The sequence below is a fragment of the Pimephales promelas genome, chromosome 13 (genome assembly GCF_988280905.1).
Source record: "Pimephales promelas chromosome 13, fPimPro1.hap1.1, whole genome shotgun sequence".
Taxonomy (NCBI): Eukaryota; Metazoa; Chordata; class Actinopteri; order Cypriniformes; family Leuciscidae; genus Pimephales; species Pimephales promelas.
The window spans coordinates 1449329-1465220 of NC_142781.1; the positions used below are offsets into that span (position 1 = coordinate 1449329).

Genomic DNA, 15892 nt, shown 5'->3' on the forward strand with positions numbered 1-15892 from the left:
AATCTAACTCAATTCCTTATGAATGGTGAATCTGAATCAGTTATGCGCAGGTTGATCCAAAATGAGCGGGTACCGGCGGTCACCCGCGGTTACGAGTCTTCCAAAAATATTTTTAATGATATTCGGGTTGCAGTCGGTCCGGTCGTTTGAAAATAGATGGCAATTAAATCTTTGTATTTTTATAGTACTAGAAACAATTTTCTATGAAATAAATAGGGCTACTACACATTATTGGCTGAATAACTGGCATGAAGATGACACACAAGCTCAGTCTAAACAGTTCTCGGTTCTGTCCTGGTGATCCGAGAACTGCTGTACCTGTGCGTTTGGTAGTACGCGGATGCGCTGTATCAGCTGCTCATCACTTCTCTCAGCAGTGGCACCAACATGTCTCGGTTCAGTGAACTGTTGGAGTTACTGGAGTAAAATATAATTGGGGATATTGGTTTATTTCGATTCGGAGGGACTGTCATGCATGTCTGAATGTGAGTAACTTTAGTAACTTGTGGATCAGCACTGACGCAAGACGCGAACTGTTTCGAACGATTCAGTTCGATTTAGTGTACTGGTTCGACCGGTTCATTAAAAAGAACCGGTTCAAAAAAGTAAAAGTCTGGGAGACATTTGCCGAAATAATAAAGATGATGACCAAAGTGCTGGCTTTTTATATGCACGTCTTCTTGCGATGCTGTGTTGTTACACGTCTATGGCTAGGGTTGGGTATCGAGAATCGAGTATCGATTGGAACCGAGACTAACTTTTCGTTTTTCCCGGAATCGTTCAAAAGCTAAAATTTCGATTCCTAGTTTCGTTATTCACAGTCCGCCGAGCGGAAGAAGAAACCACTGAACAACACCAACGAAGAAGCGTCTACCGGAAGTGTTGGCATAACCACGCGAGTCGAACAGGAGTAGCTTACGTCGGCGATCCAAAGTGTGGCTTCGCTTTTCTAAAAATAACGAAATCTCGGCAAAATGCAAAATTTGTGACAAAAGGAGTATTTTTACAGAAGGAGTATATCCTTTAGAAAGGATTATTTTCTTCAGAAAGGCTGTTGGTTAGCAAGGTTAGCTAAACTTTTTTGACCCTGCCTCTTAAAAAAATCGGAATCAAGAATCGTTAGGAACCGGAATCGAAACAGGGAATCGGAATCAGAATCGTTCAAATTCAAACGATACCCAACCCTATCTATGGCCCAATGACGCTATGATGAGCATTTACTACTTTCAAAAAATGCGGTCAGGAAGCGGGTCGGGTACAATATTTTCTTACTTTTTTTGTGGTCCGAGTTACGGGCGGGTAGTTGAAAACGTCGGTCGGGTGTGGGTTGCTTATACATTGACCCGCGCATCACTGATCTGAATGTAGTGTTTACATGAACGCTAAACAAGTGATCGGTTGAGATGCATTTTAACATTGCTAAGAAAATTCCCACTCCTCCGTGAGAGATACGAGACCGGTAACTACGTCTCAGGTGCCGCTCATCGGTAATCACGCCACCGGCCTCGCGTCGTTCTCCGCACGGCCCTCACTCGTCCCGCTCGCTACAGGAAACATGATGAACGACGACTGTAAGACGCAAAAACCGAATCCCGGACATTTTGGGGGATCTCGAAAAACACATTTTCGGGCAGACTCATCACGGAGAATCACTAGTAGACTGTTGTTTACCTACTGTGCGGTTACCAGTAGGCGTGGCCTCCTAGGGTAGCGAAGCTAGTGCATTCTGGGAGTTGTTGTCTTTCATCCACATAAGCCAAACATACATTTTCTATCTTTTCTCATTCTAGAAAACTCCAAATTCAAAAATAATTTCAGTTCTTCTACATAAATTACCCATTTTTAATACACATTCATCTTTACAGAGGTGGAGCGACCCTTTAAAAATCAGTATTTAAGCTTGAATTTGGAGAGAAAACACATTAGGCAGGCAGAACGCAAACTTGTACGGTGTGATGACGTCATCAGAGCATCGGCCCATTTCACACACGCTCACGACACACATCCATTTTCTCAAGCAGACAAAATTTGAGAACCAAAAAGGACAACGACAGACAAGACAGAGCAGGTTGCTTTTGATATGAAACAAATTCTCATCTTTCAGACTCAGTCAATTTCATTCATTTTTTTATGATACATTGCTCTAGTACACCTTCATTTCTGTGAAAAATCTTATCATTGCACCATGGAATCTTAATTATCACAACATGCTGTCACTAAACATATTACAATTATGTTTAGTTAGGCTACCAAATGTTTTGACAATCACAATACATAGCCTCTAATTGTTTGTGATGCTTTTTTTTACACAATACAAGACGAAAGAGTCAACTAACATGATATTAAAATTTAAGATGGTAACTGTATAAAAAAACTGTAAAAACACAAACCAAAACATTCGTACCTGTGACAGGTTATCCAATTTCTTCGGGAACTTAAATATCTCCGGTTTCAATGTTGTGGCTTCATTGTAAGTAACGACATGCGATGACCGTTAAGATGGCGGCCGCATCGTGTCTCTGGAGCGGTTGATCGAATAGCACCTGCACACACTGAGGCAGTAACTGCATCGCATTACTCTTTTATTAACTTACAAGTTATACAGTTTACTGTAGCTGTGTGCTCAGTTTTTTCTTTCATTTGTCCAAATTCTCATGTTATTAATGATCAAGCTACACAGCTATTTGACAGTAAAAATGCTAGACTAAGACACCCCTTTTCTCTCCTCAAATACTTAAAACATTAAGTGTATTAAATATAGTTTCTTGAGTAAGAAAAACTGTACTTATTCGAACCGAGAGTAAGATATTTACCTTTGCATTGCAAACAAGCAGCGTGTGGCATTTCTTCACTCACGATTAAAGTGGGGTTGGGGTGGAGTTATGTGGTTTGACTGACAGTTTGATGATCCAATGGAGTTACAAGGTTTAGTCACGAGCTCTTTTTAACGCTTTTTATTGGTTAAATATTTGCAAAACCCACCGAACACATCAATTTATAGAAAAAAAAGAAATATTGTAGTGGGCAAAATGCAGCAAAACAGACTTACTTTTAAAGTATAGGACAGGATGCAAAAAAAAACTTTCCCATGTTCCAATGATGATATTCTTTTTACAGCAAAAACAACCTTATTTATTTGAAGTCTGTTGTCATTCTAAATGTTTAAAGGATGTTCCAAGAATTTTGTTCTAAGAACATTTTCTTTCATTTAAAAAAAACTTGTTCAAACAATGTATAAAGTTTTTTTTAACTAACCTTTTGATCATTTTTGAGTATTATTATAGAACGAAGACCAGATAACATTATACAAAATGTATTTTAACATTGCTGGAAAATGTTTGTTCATAACTTTGAGAGAACCTTAAGGCCATTGCACGCTGAGTTAAAAAATTTTGTACACGTTTTTCCGTATTCATGGTTCGGTGGCTCTGAATTGTCAAAACACATTTAAACTGCTTGCTACGGATGTGAAAAACACAGAAAATCGAACCCGATTCGATTTTTTTTATGACGGATGAAAGTAAAACATCCTGAATTAAATAAACTGAAAAACACAGTTATTTTAAAGGTATTTCCTTAATCATTATGATCAAATACCTTCCTTTAAAAAAAAAATCTTAAAAAATTGTTTAAATGACTGGCAGCTACGACTGCCAAACAAAAACCATCAAATTAAAGTAAAATATGCTAATTTTAATAAAGTACCAAAAACTTGATCATAAATGTGATGTCACCTGATGGAGATCAGTGTTTGCTTTAGTTGGGCTCATGACCCTTGAATTTTTAACAGTAGTTTTTTTTCTTGGCTGCTTTAACTGTGTGTTTGATACACATTTGTTGTAGGAAAAAATGCAGGAAAAAAATGTCGTCAGATGATTTTGGTCATTCATGAAATTCATATAGGCTATTCACATACTGTATATGTGAAGCACTGTTAAATATATTTAAATAAAAAAATGCATTGAACATAAAGCTTATAAATTGTTCTTCGTGTTACATCCTTACATGCTTCCTGCAGGATGATTGGAACATCATCTGATTGGTTCCTGCAGGATGATTGGAACGTCATCTGTTTGGTCCCTGCAGGTTGATTGGACGGTCATCTGATTGGTTCCTGCAGGATGATTGGAACTTCATCTGATTGGTTCCTGCATGGTGATTGATGCTCTGTCCTGATTGGTGTAGAGTGTTTTTAAAAAGCACGTCATAATTTCCTCTGTAGACAGAGTGGGTTGTGTGTTTGAGCAGACAGAGAGCTCATGATTGAGACTGTTAAGAGTATTTGGGTGTTAAAGGGTTAGTTCACCAAAAAATAAAAATTATGTCATTAATGATTCTCCCTCATGCCATCCCAAGCCCGTCAGACCTCCGTTCATCTTCAGAACACGGTTTAAGATTTTTTCGATTTAGTCCGAGAGCTTTCTGTCCCTCCATTGGAAATACGGTATACTGTCCTTGTCCAGAAAGGAAATAAATCATCAAAGTACATCATCAAAGTAGTCATGTGACATCAGTGGTTTAGTTACAATGTTTTGAAGCATCGAAAATACATTTTGGTCCAAAAATAACAAAAACGACAACTTAATTCAGCATTGTATTGTCTTCCGGTTCTGTTGTGGATCCGCGTTCACGAGTCCGCAGTGCTGACGTAAGACGCTGCTGACGTGTGTTCGTGTTCAGGTCTGTCCCTTCTGTTTCGCCCTGGTCTGTCCCTCCCGTTCCGCCCTGGTCTGTCCCTCCTGTTCCGCCCTGGTCTGTCCCTTCTGTTCCGCCCTGGTCTGTCCCTTCTGTTCCGCCCTGGTCTGTCCCTTCTGTTCCGCCCTGGTCTGTCCCTCCTGTTCCGCCCTGGTCTGTCCCTCCCGTTCCGCCCTGGTCTGTCCCTTCTGTTCCGCCCTGGTCTGTCCCTTCAGTTCCGCCCTGGTCTGTCCCTTCAGTTCCGCCCTGGTCTGTACCTTCTGTTCCGCCCTGGTCTGTCCCTCCCGTTCCCCCCTGGTCTGTCCCTCCTGTTTCGCCCTCGTTTGTCCCTCCCGTTCCGCCCTGGTCTGTCCCTCCTGTTCCGCCCTGGTCTGTCCCTCCTGTTCCGCCCTGGTCTGTCCCTCCTGTTCCGCCCTAATCTGTCCCTTCTGTTCCGCCCTGATCTGTCCCTCCTGTTCCGCCCTGGTCTGACCCTGCCCCTGGTCTGTCCCTTCAGTTCCGCCCTGATCTGTCCCTCCTGTTCCGCCCTGGTCTGTCCCTTCTGTTCCGCCCTGGTCTGTCCCTTCTGTTCCGCCCTGGTCTGTCCCTCCTGTTCCGCCCTGGTCTGTCCCTCCTGTTCCGCCCTGGTCTGTCCCTTCTGTTCCGCCCTGATCTGTCCCTCCTGTTCCGCCCTGGTCTGTCCCTTCTGTTCCGCCCTGGTCTGTCCCTCCTGTTCCGCCCTGGTCTGTCCCTTCTGTTCCGCCCTGGTCTGTCCCTCCTGTTCCGCCCTGGTCTGTCCCTCCTGTTCCGCCCTGGTCTGTCCCTTCTGTTCCGCCCTGGTCTGTCCCTTCTGTTCCGCCCTGGTCTGTCCCTCCTGTTCCGCCCTGGTCTGTCCCTCCTGTTCCGCCCTGATCTGTCCCTCCTGTTCCGCCCTGGTCTGTCCTTGTCCAGAAAGGAAATAAATCATCAAAGTACATCATCAAAGTAGTCATGTGACATCAGTGGTTTAGTTACAATGTTTTGAAGCATCGAAAATACATTTTGGTCCAAAAATAACAAAAACGACAACTTAATTCAGCATTGTATTGTCTTCCGGTTCTGTTGTGGATCCGCGTTCACGAGTCCGCAGTGCTGACGTAAGACGCTGCTGACGTGTGTTCGTGTTCAGGTCTGTCCCTTCTGTTTCGCCCTGGTCTGTCCCTCCCGTTCCGCCCTGGTCTGTCCCTTCTGTTCCGCCCTGGTCTGTCCCTCCTGTTCCGCCCTGGTCTGTCCCTTCTGTTCCGCCCTGGTCTGTCCCTCCTGTTCCGCCCTGGTCTGTCCCTTCTGTTCCGCCCTGGTCTGTCCCTTCTGTTCCGCCCTGGTCTGTCCCTCCTGTTCCACCCTGGTCTGTACCTCCCGTTCCGCCCTGGTCTGTCCCTCCTGTTCCGCCCTGGTCTGTACCTCCCGTTCCGCCCTGGTCTGTCCCTTCTGTTCCGCCCTGGTCTGTCCCTTCTGTTCCGCCCTGGTCTGTCCCTTCTGTTCCGCCCTGGTCTGTCCCTTCAGTTCCGCCCTGGTCTGTCCCTCCTGTTCCGCCCTGGTCTGTCCCTTCTGTTCCGCCCTGGTCTGTCCCTTCTGTTCCGCCCTGGTCTGTCCCTTCAGTTCCGCCCTGGTCTGTCCCTTCAGTTCCGCCCTGGTCTGTCCCTCCTGTTCCGCCCTGGTCTGTCCCTTCTGTTCCGCCCTGGTCTGTCCCTTCAGTTCCGCCCTGGTCTGTCCCTTCAGTTCCGCCCTGATCTGTCCCTCCTGTTCCGCCCTGGTCTGTCCCTCCTGTTCCGCCCTGGTCTGTCCCTTCTGTTCCGCCCTGGTCTGTCCCTTCTGTTCCGCCCTGGTCTGTCCCTTCAGTTCCGCCCTGGTCTGTCCCTTCAGTTCCGCCCTGGTCTGTACCTTCTGTTCTGCCCTGGTCTGTCCCTCCCGTTCCCCCCTGGTCTGTCCCTCCTGTTTCGCCCTCGTTTGTCCCTCCCGTTCCGCCCTGGTCTGTCCCTCCTGTTCCGCCCTGGTCTGTCCCTTCAGTTCCGCCCTGGTCTGTCCCTTCAGTTCCGCTCTGGTCTGTCCCTTCTGTTCCGCCCTGGTCTGTCCCTTCAGTTCCGCCCTGGTCTGTCCCTCCTGTTCTGCCCTGGTCTGTCCCTCCTGTTCTGCCCTGGTCTCCTGTTCCCCCCTGGTCTGTCCCTCCTGTTTCGCCCTTGTCTGTCCCTCCCGTTCCGCCCTGGTCTGTCCCTTCTGTTCCGCCCTGGTCTGTCCCTTCTGTTCCGCCCTGGTCTGTCCCTTCTGTTCCGCCCTGGTCTGTCCCTTCAGTTCCGCCCTGGTCTGTCCCTCCTGTTCCGCCCTGGTCTGTCCCTTCTGTTCCGCCCTGGTCTGTCCCTTCTGTTCCGCCCTGGTCTGTCCCTTCTGTTCCGCCCTGGTCTGTCCCTTCAGTTCCGCCCTGGTCTGTCCCTCCTGTTCCGCCCTGGTCTGTCCCTTCTGTTCCGCCCTGGTCTGTCCCTTCTGTTCCGCCCTGGTCTGTCCCTTCAGTTCCGCCCTGGTCTGTCCCTTCAGTTCCGCCCTGGTCTGTCCCTCCTGTTCCGCCCTGGTCTGTCCCTTCTGTTCCGCCCTGGTCTGTCCCTTCAGTTCCGCCCTGGTCTGTCCCTTCAGTTCCGCCCTGATCTGTCCCTCCTGTTCCGCCCTGGTCTGTCCCTCCTGTTCCGCCCTGGTCTGTCCCTTCTGTTCCGCCCTGGTCTGTCCCTTCTGTTCCGCCCTGGTCTGTCCCTTCAGTTCCGCCCTGGTCTGTCCCTTCAGTTCCGCCCTGGTCTGTACCTTCTGTTCTGCCCTGGTCTGTCCCTCCCGTTCCCCCCTGGTCTGTCCCTCCTGTTTCGCCCTCGTTTGTCCCTCCCGTTCCGCCCTGGTCTGTCCCTCCTGTTCCGCCCTGGTCTGTCCCTTCAGTTCCGCCCTGGTCTGTCCCTTCAGTTCCGCTCTGGTCTGTCCCTTCTGTTCCGCCCTGGTCTGTCCCTTCAGTTCCGCCCTGGTCTGTCCCTCCTGTTCTGCCCTGGTCTGTCCCTCCTGTTCTGCCCTGGTCTCCTGTTCCCCCCTGGTCTGTCCCTCCCGTTCCGCCCTGGTCTGTCCCTCCTGTTCCGCCCTGGTCTGTCCCTCCTGTTCCGCCCTGGTCTGTCCCTTCAGGACTTATGGGAAATGTAGGTCAATACTCTGGTGACGGAGCTCTAGGATGAGCGGAGAGAGCCACAGAGGTGCGATCCGTGACACATTGTCTGGTCCCTCTCCCTTGTTATCTGATTATTGGTTCATTTGTCCCACCTGTCCTGTTCATTATCCTTCTGTGTTTGTTCCTCATTTAGTCTCTGTTGTGTTTGCAGTTCAGTGTTGGTTCGTTTGTCCAAGTACCCGATTCCTAGATTTTATGATCATAGTCTGTGTTATTTCCGTTTTCCCCCTTGAGGGAGTTTTGATTTGTTGCTTCTGTTTGTTTGTTGTTTCCTTAAATTCACCTTCACCTGCAATTGGCTTTATGCACAGCTGCACTACTTCCTGAACTTAAGCCAGCTCCTTTGTTTCCTGTCCGCCATTATTGGCCAAGCTTGATTAATTCAGGTGTGTCTGATTATTGTTGCCGTGACTACAGAGGTCAGGCACACCTGAACTAATCAATTTGTCCAATAATGGCAGACAGGAAACAAAGGAGCTGGCTTAAGTTCAGGAAGTAGTGCAGCTGTGCATAAAGCCAATTGCATCCACGCTTCCTGATTTCTCATATCGTGACATCAGCATTGTATTGTCTTCCGGTTCTGTTGTGAATCCGTGTTCATTTACATTATTAATTTCAGTTGTAAATTTGTATTTTAAATTATTTAAGTTTATTCTTATTATTCTAATTTAATTAAATTACAATTGCAGTAATATGGTTTGGGAATTATTTGCTTGAATAAAAATAAATGACCTGGGGAATAAAAATGCATATTTATATTTGTAAATAAGCTGGCAGAACACTGATGAGATAATTGTTTCAGAATCAATTATATTTATCCCACAACAACATTTACTTTTTACAAGTAAATGACCGATTACAAGTACAAGACCAAGGCCAATGCCAAGCCCTGATTATACATTTTTATAATTGTACTAATCATAATACCTTCAGAAGGTTTTTCAATGAAAATATTATATTCCTACTTCCACAGTATGGCAAATTAGTACAAATTAGAAAAGTTTAGCAGGTCCAGAATTTTGATGCACATTATCTTAGCCCCCCCCCCCCCAGTGATGGAAGTGTTCATTTTCAGGTGTAGCGATGTGTTATTGAACCCAGTGGTTCTCAAACTTTTTGAGGAGGAGGCCCCCTTGTGTAGGGTGAATCCTTTTGTGGCCCCCCAAAAGAAAACTCATAACGAAAACATCCTCAAACGTACAATTTTACTTACAAATTTTAGATTGTACCAAAAACAAATGAATTTGTACAATGCTGGAACAACAGTTCTTTTTTGGCTTTATGTCTTTGAATATACAAAATTAGTTAAATTGTACATTTCATTAAATATAACATTTTTTTATAAAAAAATGGTTTTGACAGTTAACAGTAATATTGTCTGAAAAGTGCAACAAAAGTATTGAATACTGAACATTTGTGATGTTCATAGTAAAAGATAAACACTGAAAAATTAATTTGCTGATTGTAAAAAAGTGCATTAAACTTCTTACATTAAGGTAGTAAATGACAGTGGCTCAAGTTTGGTTTGCAAATTTGAACAGCAATCTGTTTTTTCAGCAAGAAACAAAAAAAAAAAAATTCTACTCTACTTAAAGAAATACTTTTTCAATATAGAAGACATACAATTTTATACAAGTTTTACAATATAAAAGAAATCATGCAATGCAGATTTCACATAAGACAATCCAAACTTACATACAGGTAAAATAATTTTTTTAAATAATTTCATATTCTAGAATATCTTTGCGGCCCATAGCGCCATCTAGTGGCCCCCCAGGGGGCCACGGCCCCCAGTTTGAGGACCGCTTGAACCTTTCCATTAAATACCATTTGAATCTTGTCTGATATAATATTTATAGTACTCCAAGCACAGCTTAAATAATTTAAGGGTTAAAGGAGTAGCCACATTTGATATAAACAAATTTGTTATAATGAAGCTTTTCAAATGTGTGCTAATCATTAAATTTTCAACTTTTAATTTGCTGTGCAAGTGTGCAGTGTATTATTCAAATGGTTGTGTTAATAAAAAATCAAGTTGAAACAATGGCACAGAGACATTATTCGAAACATTTTAAAATGTCCAAGAAAGTGGACATTTTTATGTTCTTGAAATGTTCCAAATAAATGTTCTTTGAATGTTGTGTCGTTAATAACATTTTTGGGGAAAGAATGTTGCTGGAACGTTATGCTAACTTTAAGATAACGTTCCAGCAACGTTCAGTAAACTGGACATTTCCACGTTTTTAGAACATTTCAAATCAACGTTCCCACAACCAAAATTGAATGTTCTCAGAACATAACTCTGTTTGGGTAGCTCTAAATAGGCTAATGCCAAGACCCCTGTGGGAATCACATCAATGACAGTGGAAAACCCCAGGACTCCTGTGTTACTGGAGTTTTATGGACATCTATAAACATGCCAACATTGTGTATGTAGATAAGGTTTGTGTTGTGGATTATGTGTCATTTTGCCTGTGTTGTACAACAAATTGCATTTCGGGAAGGTCTAAGTCTGAGTTCTTGATTTAAAAATTAATCAACTCGTCTCCAAAAAACATCTTTCAAAAAATAAGGATTTATTTTTAAATAACAACATATCGCAGGCCTGAATGTTAATTAAATATATATGGGTGAAAGGTTATTTATGGACCAAACCAGCAGTGAAAGCAAGATAGGTTCAAATGGTCAATTTTGCAATTGCAAATCAAAAACCACCCCTAATTTGGAGAAAACAAAATTAGGTACAAAATTGTAAAGAGAATGAATGTCTTATCCAATTCATAAAAAAAAAAAAAAAAAAAATGATATCAAGGAAGTTCAATCCACCTTATTCATAAAGGCCTATTCATTATACGTTTCCTAATATGTGTTTTGTTTCTCCAAAGAAAATGAAATAAAACCGTATGCACTTGTTGCTCCAGTAGTGGGCACTCGTGCAACCCAGTCAATGACGCACATCCGAGACGCAGGGTAGCGAGTGCATAGAAATGAGGAGTGGAACACAGCCTAGGATGAATAGTGTGCATATTAGCACGCACGGGCGCAAGTGTGGATATTGTGACAGGCCCAAGTGGGACGTCAGACTCAGCGTACGTAAATATTACGTATTTAATATTCATGACCTAACTCTTTTCCATAGTAGGATTCGTTAATTCGCTTCCTGCACGTCCAGAGTGTTACTCCGCCCCGTGAGCGTGAGTTGTGCTGAAGATAATAATAGAAATAGGGCAGGGTCGAGGAGACAAACGCGCGTCGGCCGAGAGCGATTTCACAACTTCTGACATAAAGGCAGACTGACAGCCAGGAAGCTAAAAGCCGACGACAGGACTGAGAAAACAACACTTGCTCTCTCGCGGCGACGCGCACGGAGTTCAGCGATCAGCAGAACTGCGTTACTTCGGAAACTTCTGTAACGTTATATGAGCTGCGATAAATGCGCGTAAGCTCTTCCCAAACGCTTGTGTTGCAGGACATCGATGCATTTTCCGGAGTGGGATATCGTTTCTCCGAGTCGTGACGCGCGGGTCCGCGAGCAGTCCTTGATCTCTGCCGCTATCCTTCTCGCCAGAGCTATACCGATACGCACATTTTTAGACTTTCGTCTATAAATGAAACGATAATCGTCTTTATTTGTAGGTTGTCGGTGCTGATGACGTCACTCGGGTCACTATTATTGATTTGTTTGGTGCCACCAGGAATGACAGCCATGAAGTGTGCTGGTTGAGTAGCTGTATTGGTGTGGCTGGTCTTCTTCAACAAACTGATGAAAAATGAATTCAGATCTGGAGGCCATTTCTCTTTCTGTACCCTCTCTCGGTCAACCCCTAGACATGATCGGACGGAGTCCTGCAGAATCCAGTGGCGGTGTGAATTCTGGTGCCGGGACCTTCTGGCACGACCCCTCTATCTCTAAGAGTGCCCACCCTGGGGTGATCAGTGTGCCCTCGGACTGTGGCACCTTGCTGACCACGGGGAAATGTAAAAACCGAGCTGTAACAGTGGCATACGTGAGGAACTCCGAGACCAGCCAATCTCTCAGCTCAGAGAACATGGCTTTACAGTGTCTGAAAGATGCTTGTGATATTGTGGGGTGTAAACTAGATGTAATTCCCTTTGGAAAGCTGGACTTTGGCGAAACTTCAGTTCTTGATCACTTTTACAATTCAGGTAAGTCTACTACTGAGAGAGATGCTTGGGAATGTCCTGCAAATAAATGTGAATGCCATTTGCTTAATCAAATTGTGTTGACAGCTCTAATGCTTCCTAGTTGCAACCTTTACCATGTATATTAGGTGTGTTTGGTTTGTTTCTTTCCCTTTTGGTTTCCAACTTGTTTTCCGGCTCTCACCTTTTCCAGTAAAGTTCTCAGAATGGAGTGATATGTGATGGTATCACTCCCCCTCATACCCGCAACCCAGGGTGGAGTGCAGTTGAATGGAAACAATGTTTTCCTTAATGTAAGCAGTTGATCTGCTGCAAAACCAGAGAGGCACCAGATATCACCATAACCAGAGCTCCTTTGCTTAAGTCTAGAGGAGCTGTTGAGTTTTTACTTTTTCCCAAAACACTCAATTACAACAAACACATTCCTTACCTGGGGTCATTCTCCACACCTCGCTTACTACATCTGAGATGATTTGACAGAAGACAGATATGATCTCTGGATAATTTGTGGATTTGCTAAAAATGTCTTTCTGGATTAAGTTTTTTGATATTACTGCGCAGATATACCGAAACTACATATCCAGGATCAGCAATGCAGCGATTGGCTGGCCGTAATACAGCAACATAATGACATCATATTAAAAAAGAACATCACACACCTGACGAGAAACTTTCTGGACCTTTATACGGAGACAGCCAAGTGACCAAAATGACATAAAAGTTATAATAGGTACTGTTTGTTACATGATTCCCAATTATTTCCATTACCTTTGGAGCACATTTGTATGACAGCATTAATTAAAGTCCTTTAAGGGTCAAGAAAATGTTTAGATTATAATACAATAATTATGCAATTATTCCCTCGTGAGTAAATCTCTCAGTCGTTTATATATTAGACTAAAGAATATTATAATATACATGTTTTAAAATGATTATTATCATAATTGTCCCTGTTTCATTGAGGTCATCTTGTAATGAAGTAGCAGTGGCTGGGACTGACGTTACTGTATCACCTACGCTTAAAAAGATGCATTTAATCCTGTTTCCATGAATAAGCTTCTCCTGAGCAGGTTCGTTTAAGCCTACGGATCTGTTGCTATGAACGCAACTCCGGGATCATGGCAAATCGTCAACAATGAAATCCAGAAAACTGACACGTACAAAGAATGGGCCCCTGAACACCCGTGTGTTACCATGCGCTGCAAGATTGTCCTAATCCATAAAGTTAATACTTGCAGTGACAAAAGACTGAATTTGAGGTATTTAATTACATAATTTAGAATATTTGTACTTGTTAATGAGAGTCCTTGAAATTGTCAGATATTTTGGGATAAACGACTTGAATCAAGAATAGTTTAATAACACCCATAACTAGAATAAGTGAAAGGGCCGTACTGAAGTAAAATGCATCCAAGTCGTACACTACATCCAACGGTTACACTACATCCAAGTCTTACACTACATCCAAATCGTCTGAAGCCATACGATAGCAATTGTGTGAGATCCAAGGGTGAAATATAGATAATAATATAAAGTCTGTCATCATTTACTCACTATCAAGTTAAACTTCTGCTGAACACAGGAAGATATTTTGAAGGATGTGGGTAATCAAACAGTTGAAGGGGGAAAACAGTTGAACGGGGTCCATCAACTGTTTGTGTACTGACATTCTTCAAAATATCTTTTATATATATCTAATATATGTTTTCAACAGAAGAAAGAAAGGAAGTGATGACAGAATTCAATTTTCATTTTTGGGTAAACTATCTCTTAAAGGGTTAGTTCACCCAAAAATTAAAATTCTGTCAGTATTTACTCACCCTCATGTTGTTCCAACCCCGTAAGACCTTCGTTCATCTTCGCAACACAAATTAAGATATTTAAGATATTACGATCGCTCCTGCATACTAGTCCATAGGCTTCTCGAGGGAATGACTTGCTGGCCTCGAAAAGTCATTAAAGACATCGTTAAAATAGTCCAAGTGACTACAGGGGCTCAATCTTAAGTTTATCAAACGACGAGAACACTTTTGTGCGCAAAAAAACAACAAAAATAACAACTTTAATTCAACTATCCGTTTATTTCTCCCTCTGCGCGAGTCAGGTTACTAGTTTAATAGCGTAAGCTTCTGTTATTGTACGTCACACGCATCACACACACATGACCAGCGTCGGCCAATAGTGAGCCTACGTGTGACGTAGCTTTACGCAATCACACTACGTTAACTGACTACAGGCTCATGGAGAAGGAAGTGAATAGTTGAAATAAAGTCGTTATTTTTGTTTGTTTTTGCGCACAAAAAGTATTCTTGTCGTTTGATAAAGTTAAAATTGAGCCACTGTAGTCACTTGGACTATTTTAACGATGTCTTTAACGACTTTCCGATGACAGCAAGAGTCATTCCCTCAAGAAGCCTATGGACTAGTATGCAGGAGCGATCTTAATATCTTAAATATCTTAATTTGTGTTGCGAAGATGAACGAAGGTCTTACGGGGTTGGAACAACATGAGGGTGAGTAAATACTGACCGAATTTTCATTTTTGGGTGAACTAATCCTTTAAGTAGTGACAAACCAATCTTTTATCTAATACTTGACTTTATTTTAAGATTATCACATACGCTTATTTTCAATTTATCAAAAGTTATCAAAAGTTTTCTTAAAATGCACAAATAGGTATAATAAGTGCTCATTTATCATTCTTGTATATTAATGTGTGTTTTTTATATACCAATCTAATCTTGGCCAGCATCAGTCACCACTGTTTAGATTCTGGTGTTAACCACTGAAACCCACATGCACTTGCATTAAATATGAATAAGTTATACTGTTTATAAATATTCAGTTTCTCCTTACTGAAGAAACTAGGCTAGATAAAACATTGTTTGTATGAAATCCTCAAGTTAAAACAGAAATAATGCATGCTTTTGTTATCATTTGCATATTTTCAGATGCCTTTTTGGTGAATAGATGCATTTCTTTATTATTATTATTATTTTGGGCATGAATGTTTTGTCTATCGAGCAAAGGTAGCATGTTTTACATAGTTAGAGCATTTTTTAAATGTTTGAACATGTTTTAGTAGTGGATGTGTAGGAGTACTCCTGGAGAGTTTTTTAAGGGAAAAGGGTTTGCAGTGGAACGCAATCTTATCAAAGGCTTTCTCTGTCTGATTACAAGCTCTTTATATAATGGTTATCTCTCTCTGCAAGGGCTGGAAGTCTCCTTTGTGATTTGTGTGGAAAGTTAAAGATGTGTGATGATTAAAGCAAGTTGGATTTTATTTGGTTGTGCTGTACCATTAGCAGGGTTTATATGAGCACACATGGCTTGGCTGCTTAAGAATGCTGTATAGTGGGTGGGTGGTGGAGTAGTATGTACAAATTCACAATATTCATAAAACATTAGGCAATAATTACCCAGATAACTGGGAGAGAAGTTGTGCATCACAGAACTGATTGTGTAGGTCAACACGAATTCCAGATTACACACTAGAACACATACTATTCAGCAATTTCCGTAATTTTTACTGAACAATTAGGGATGATTAAGGTGTCACTTTGGTTGTTCATACTTGAAGTAAAAGATTTAGTCGACTTGTTTGTGCTGGACATGAAGATACCTCACATCTTTTGGAGGAGAGGTGTGCCATTACTTTTCTAAGGGATTTGATTTAATAATATTGAGACATGGAAGTGGGCTCATTTGATTTGGACTGGTGAGGACCACCTGGCGTCCAACTTAGCATCACAACGAAATGTTTGCATATGTTTCCCAGTAATTTTATCTTATACCAGGTGAAAATCTCATCACTTAGAGACGTAA

The 15892-nt window shown here is 42.7% G+C and overlaps 1 protein-coding gene across 1 annotated transcript in view; it reads left to right on the forward strand.

Annotated features, from left to right (window-relative positions):
* The first annotated feature begins 11069 nt into the window (after nt 1-11069).
* Nucleotides 11070-15892, forward strand: part of map3k5 (mitogen-activated protein kinase kinase kinase 5) — a 60611-nt gene continuing 55788 nt past the window's right edge. Inside the window, exon 1 of the mRNA XM_039666250.2 lies at nt 11070-12070. Coding sequence (XP_039522184.2) covers nt 11674-12070 — 397 coding nt within the window. The 5' untranslated portion in view covers nt 11070-11673. The remainder of the gene's footprint in view (nt 12071-15892) is intronic.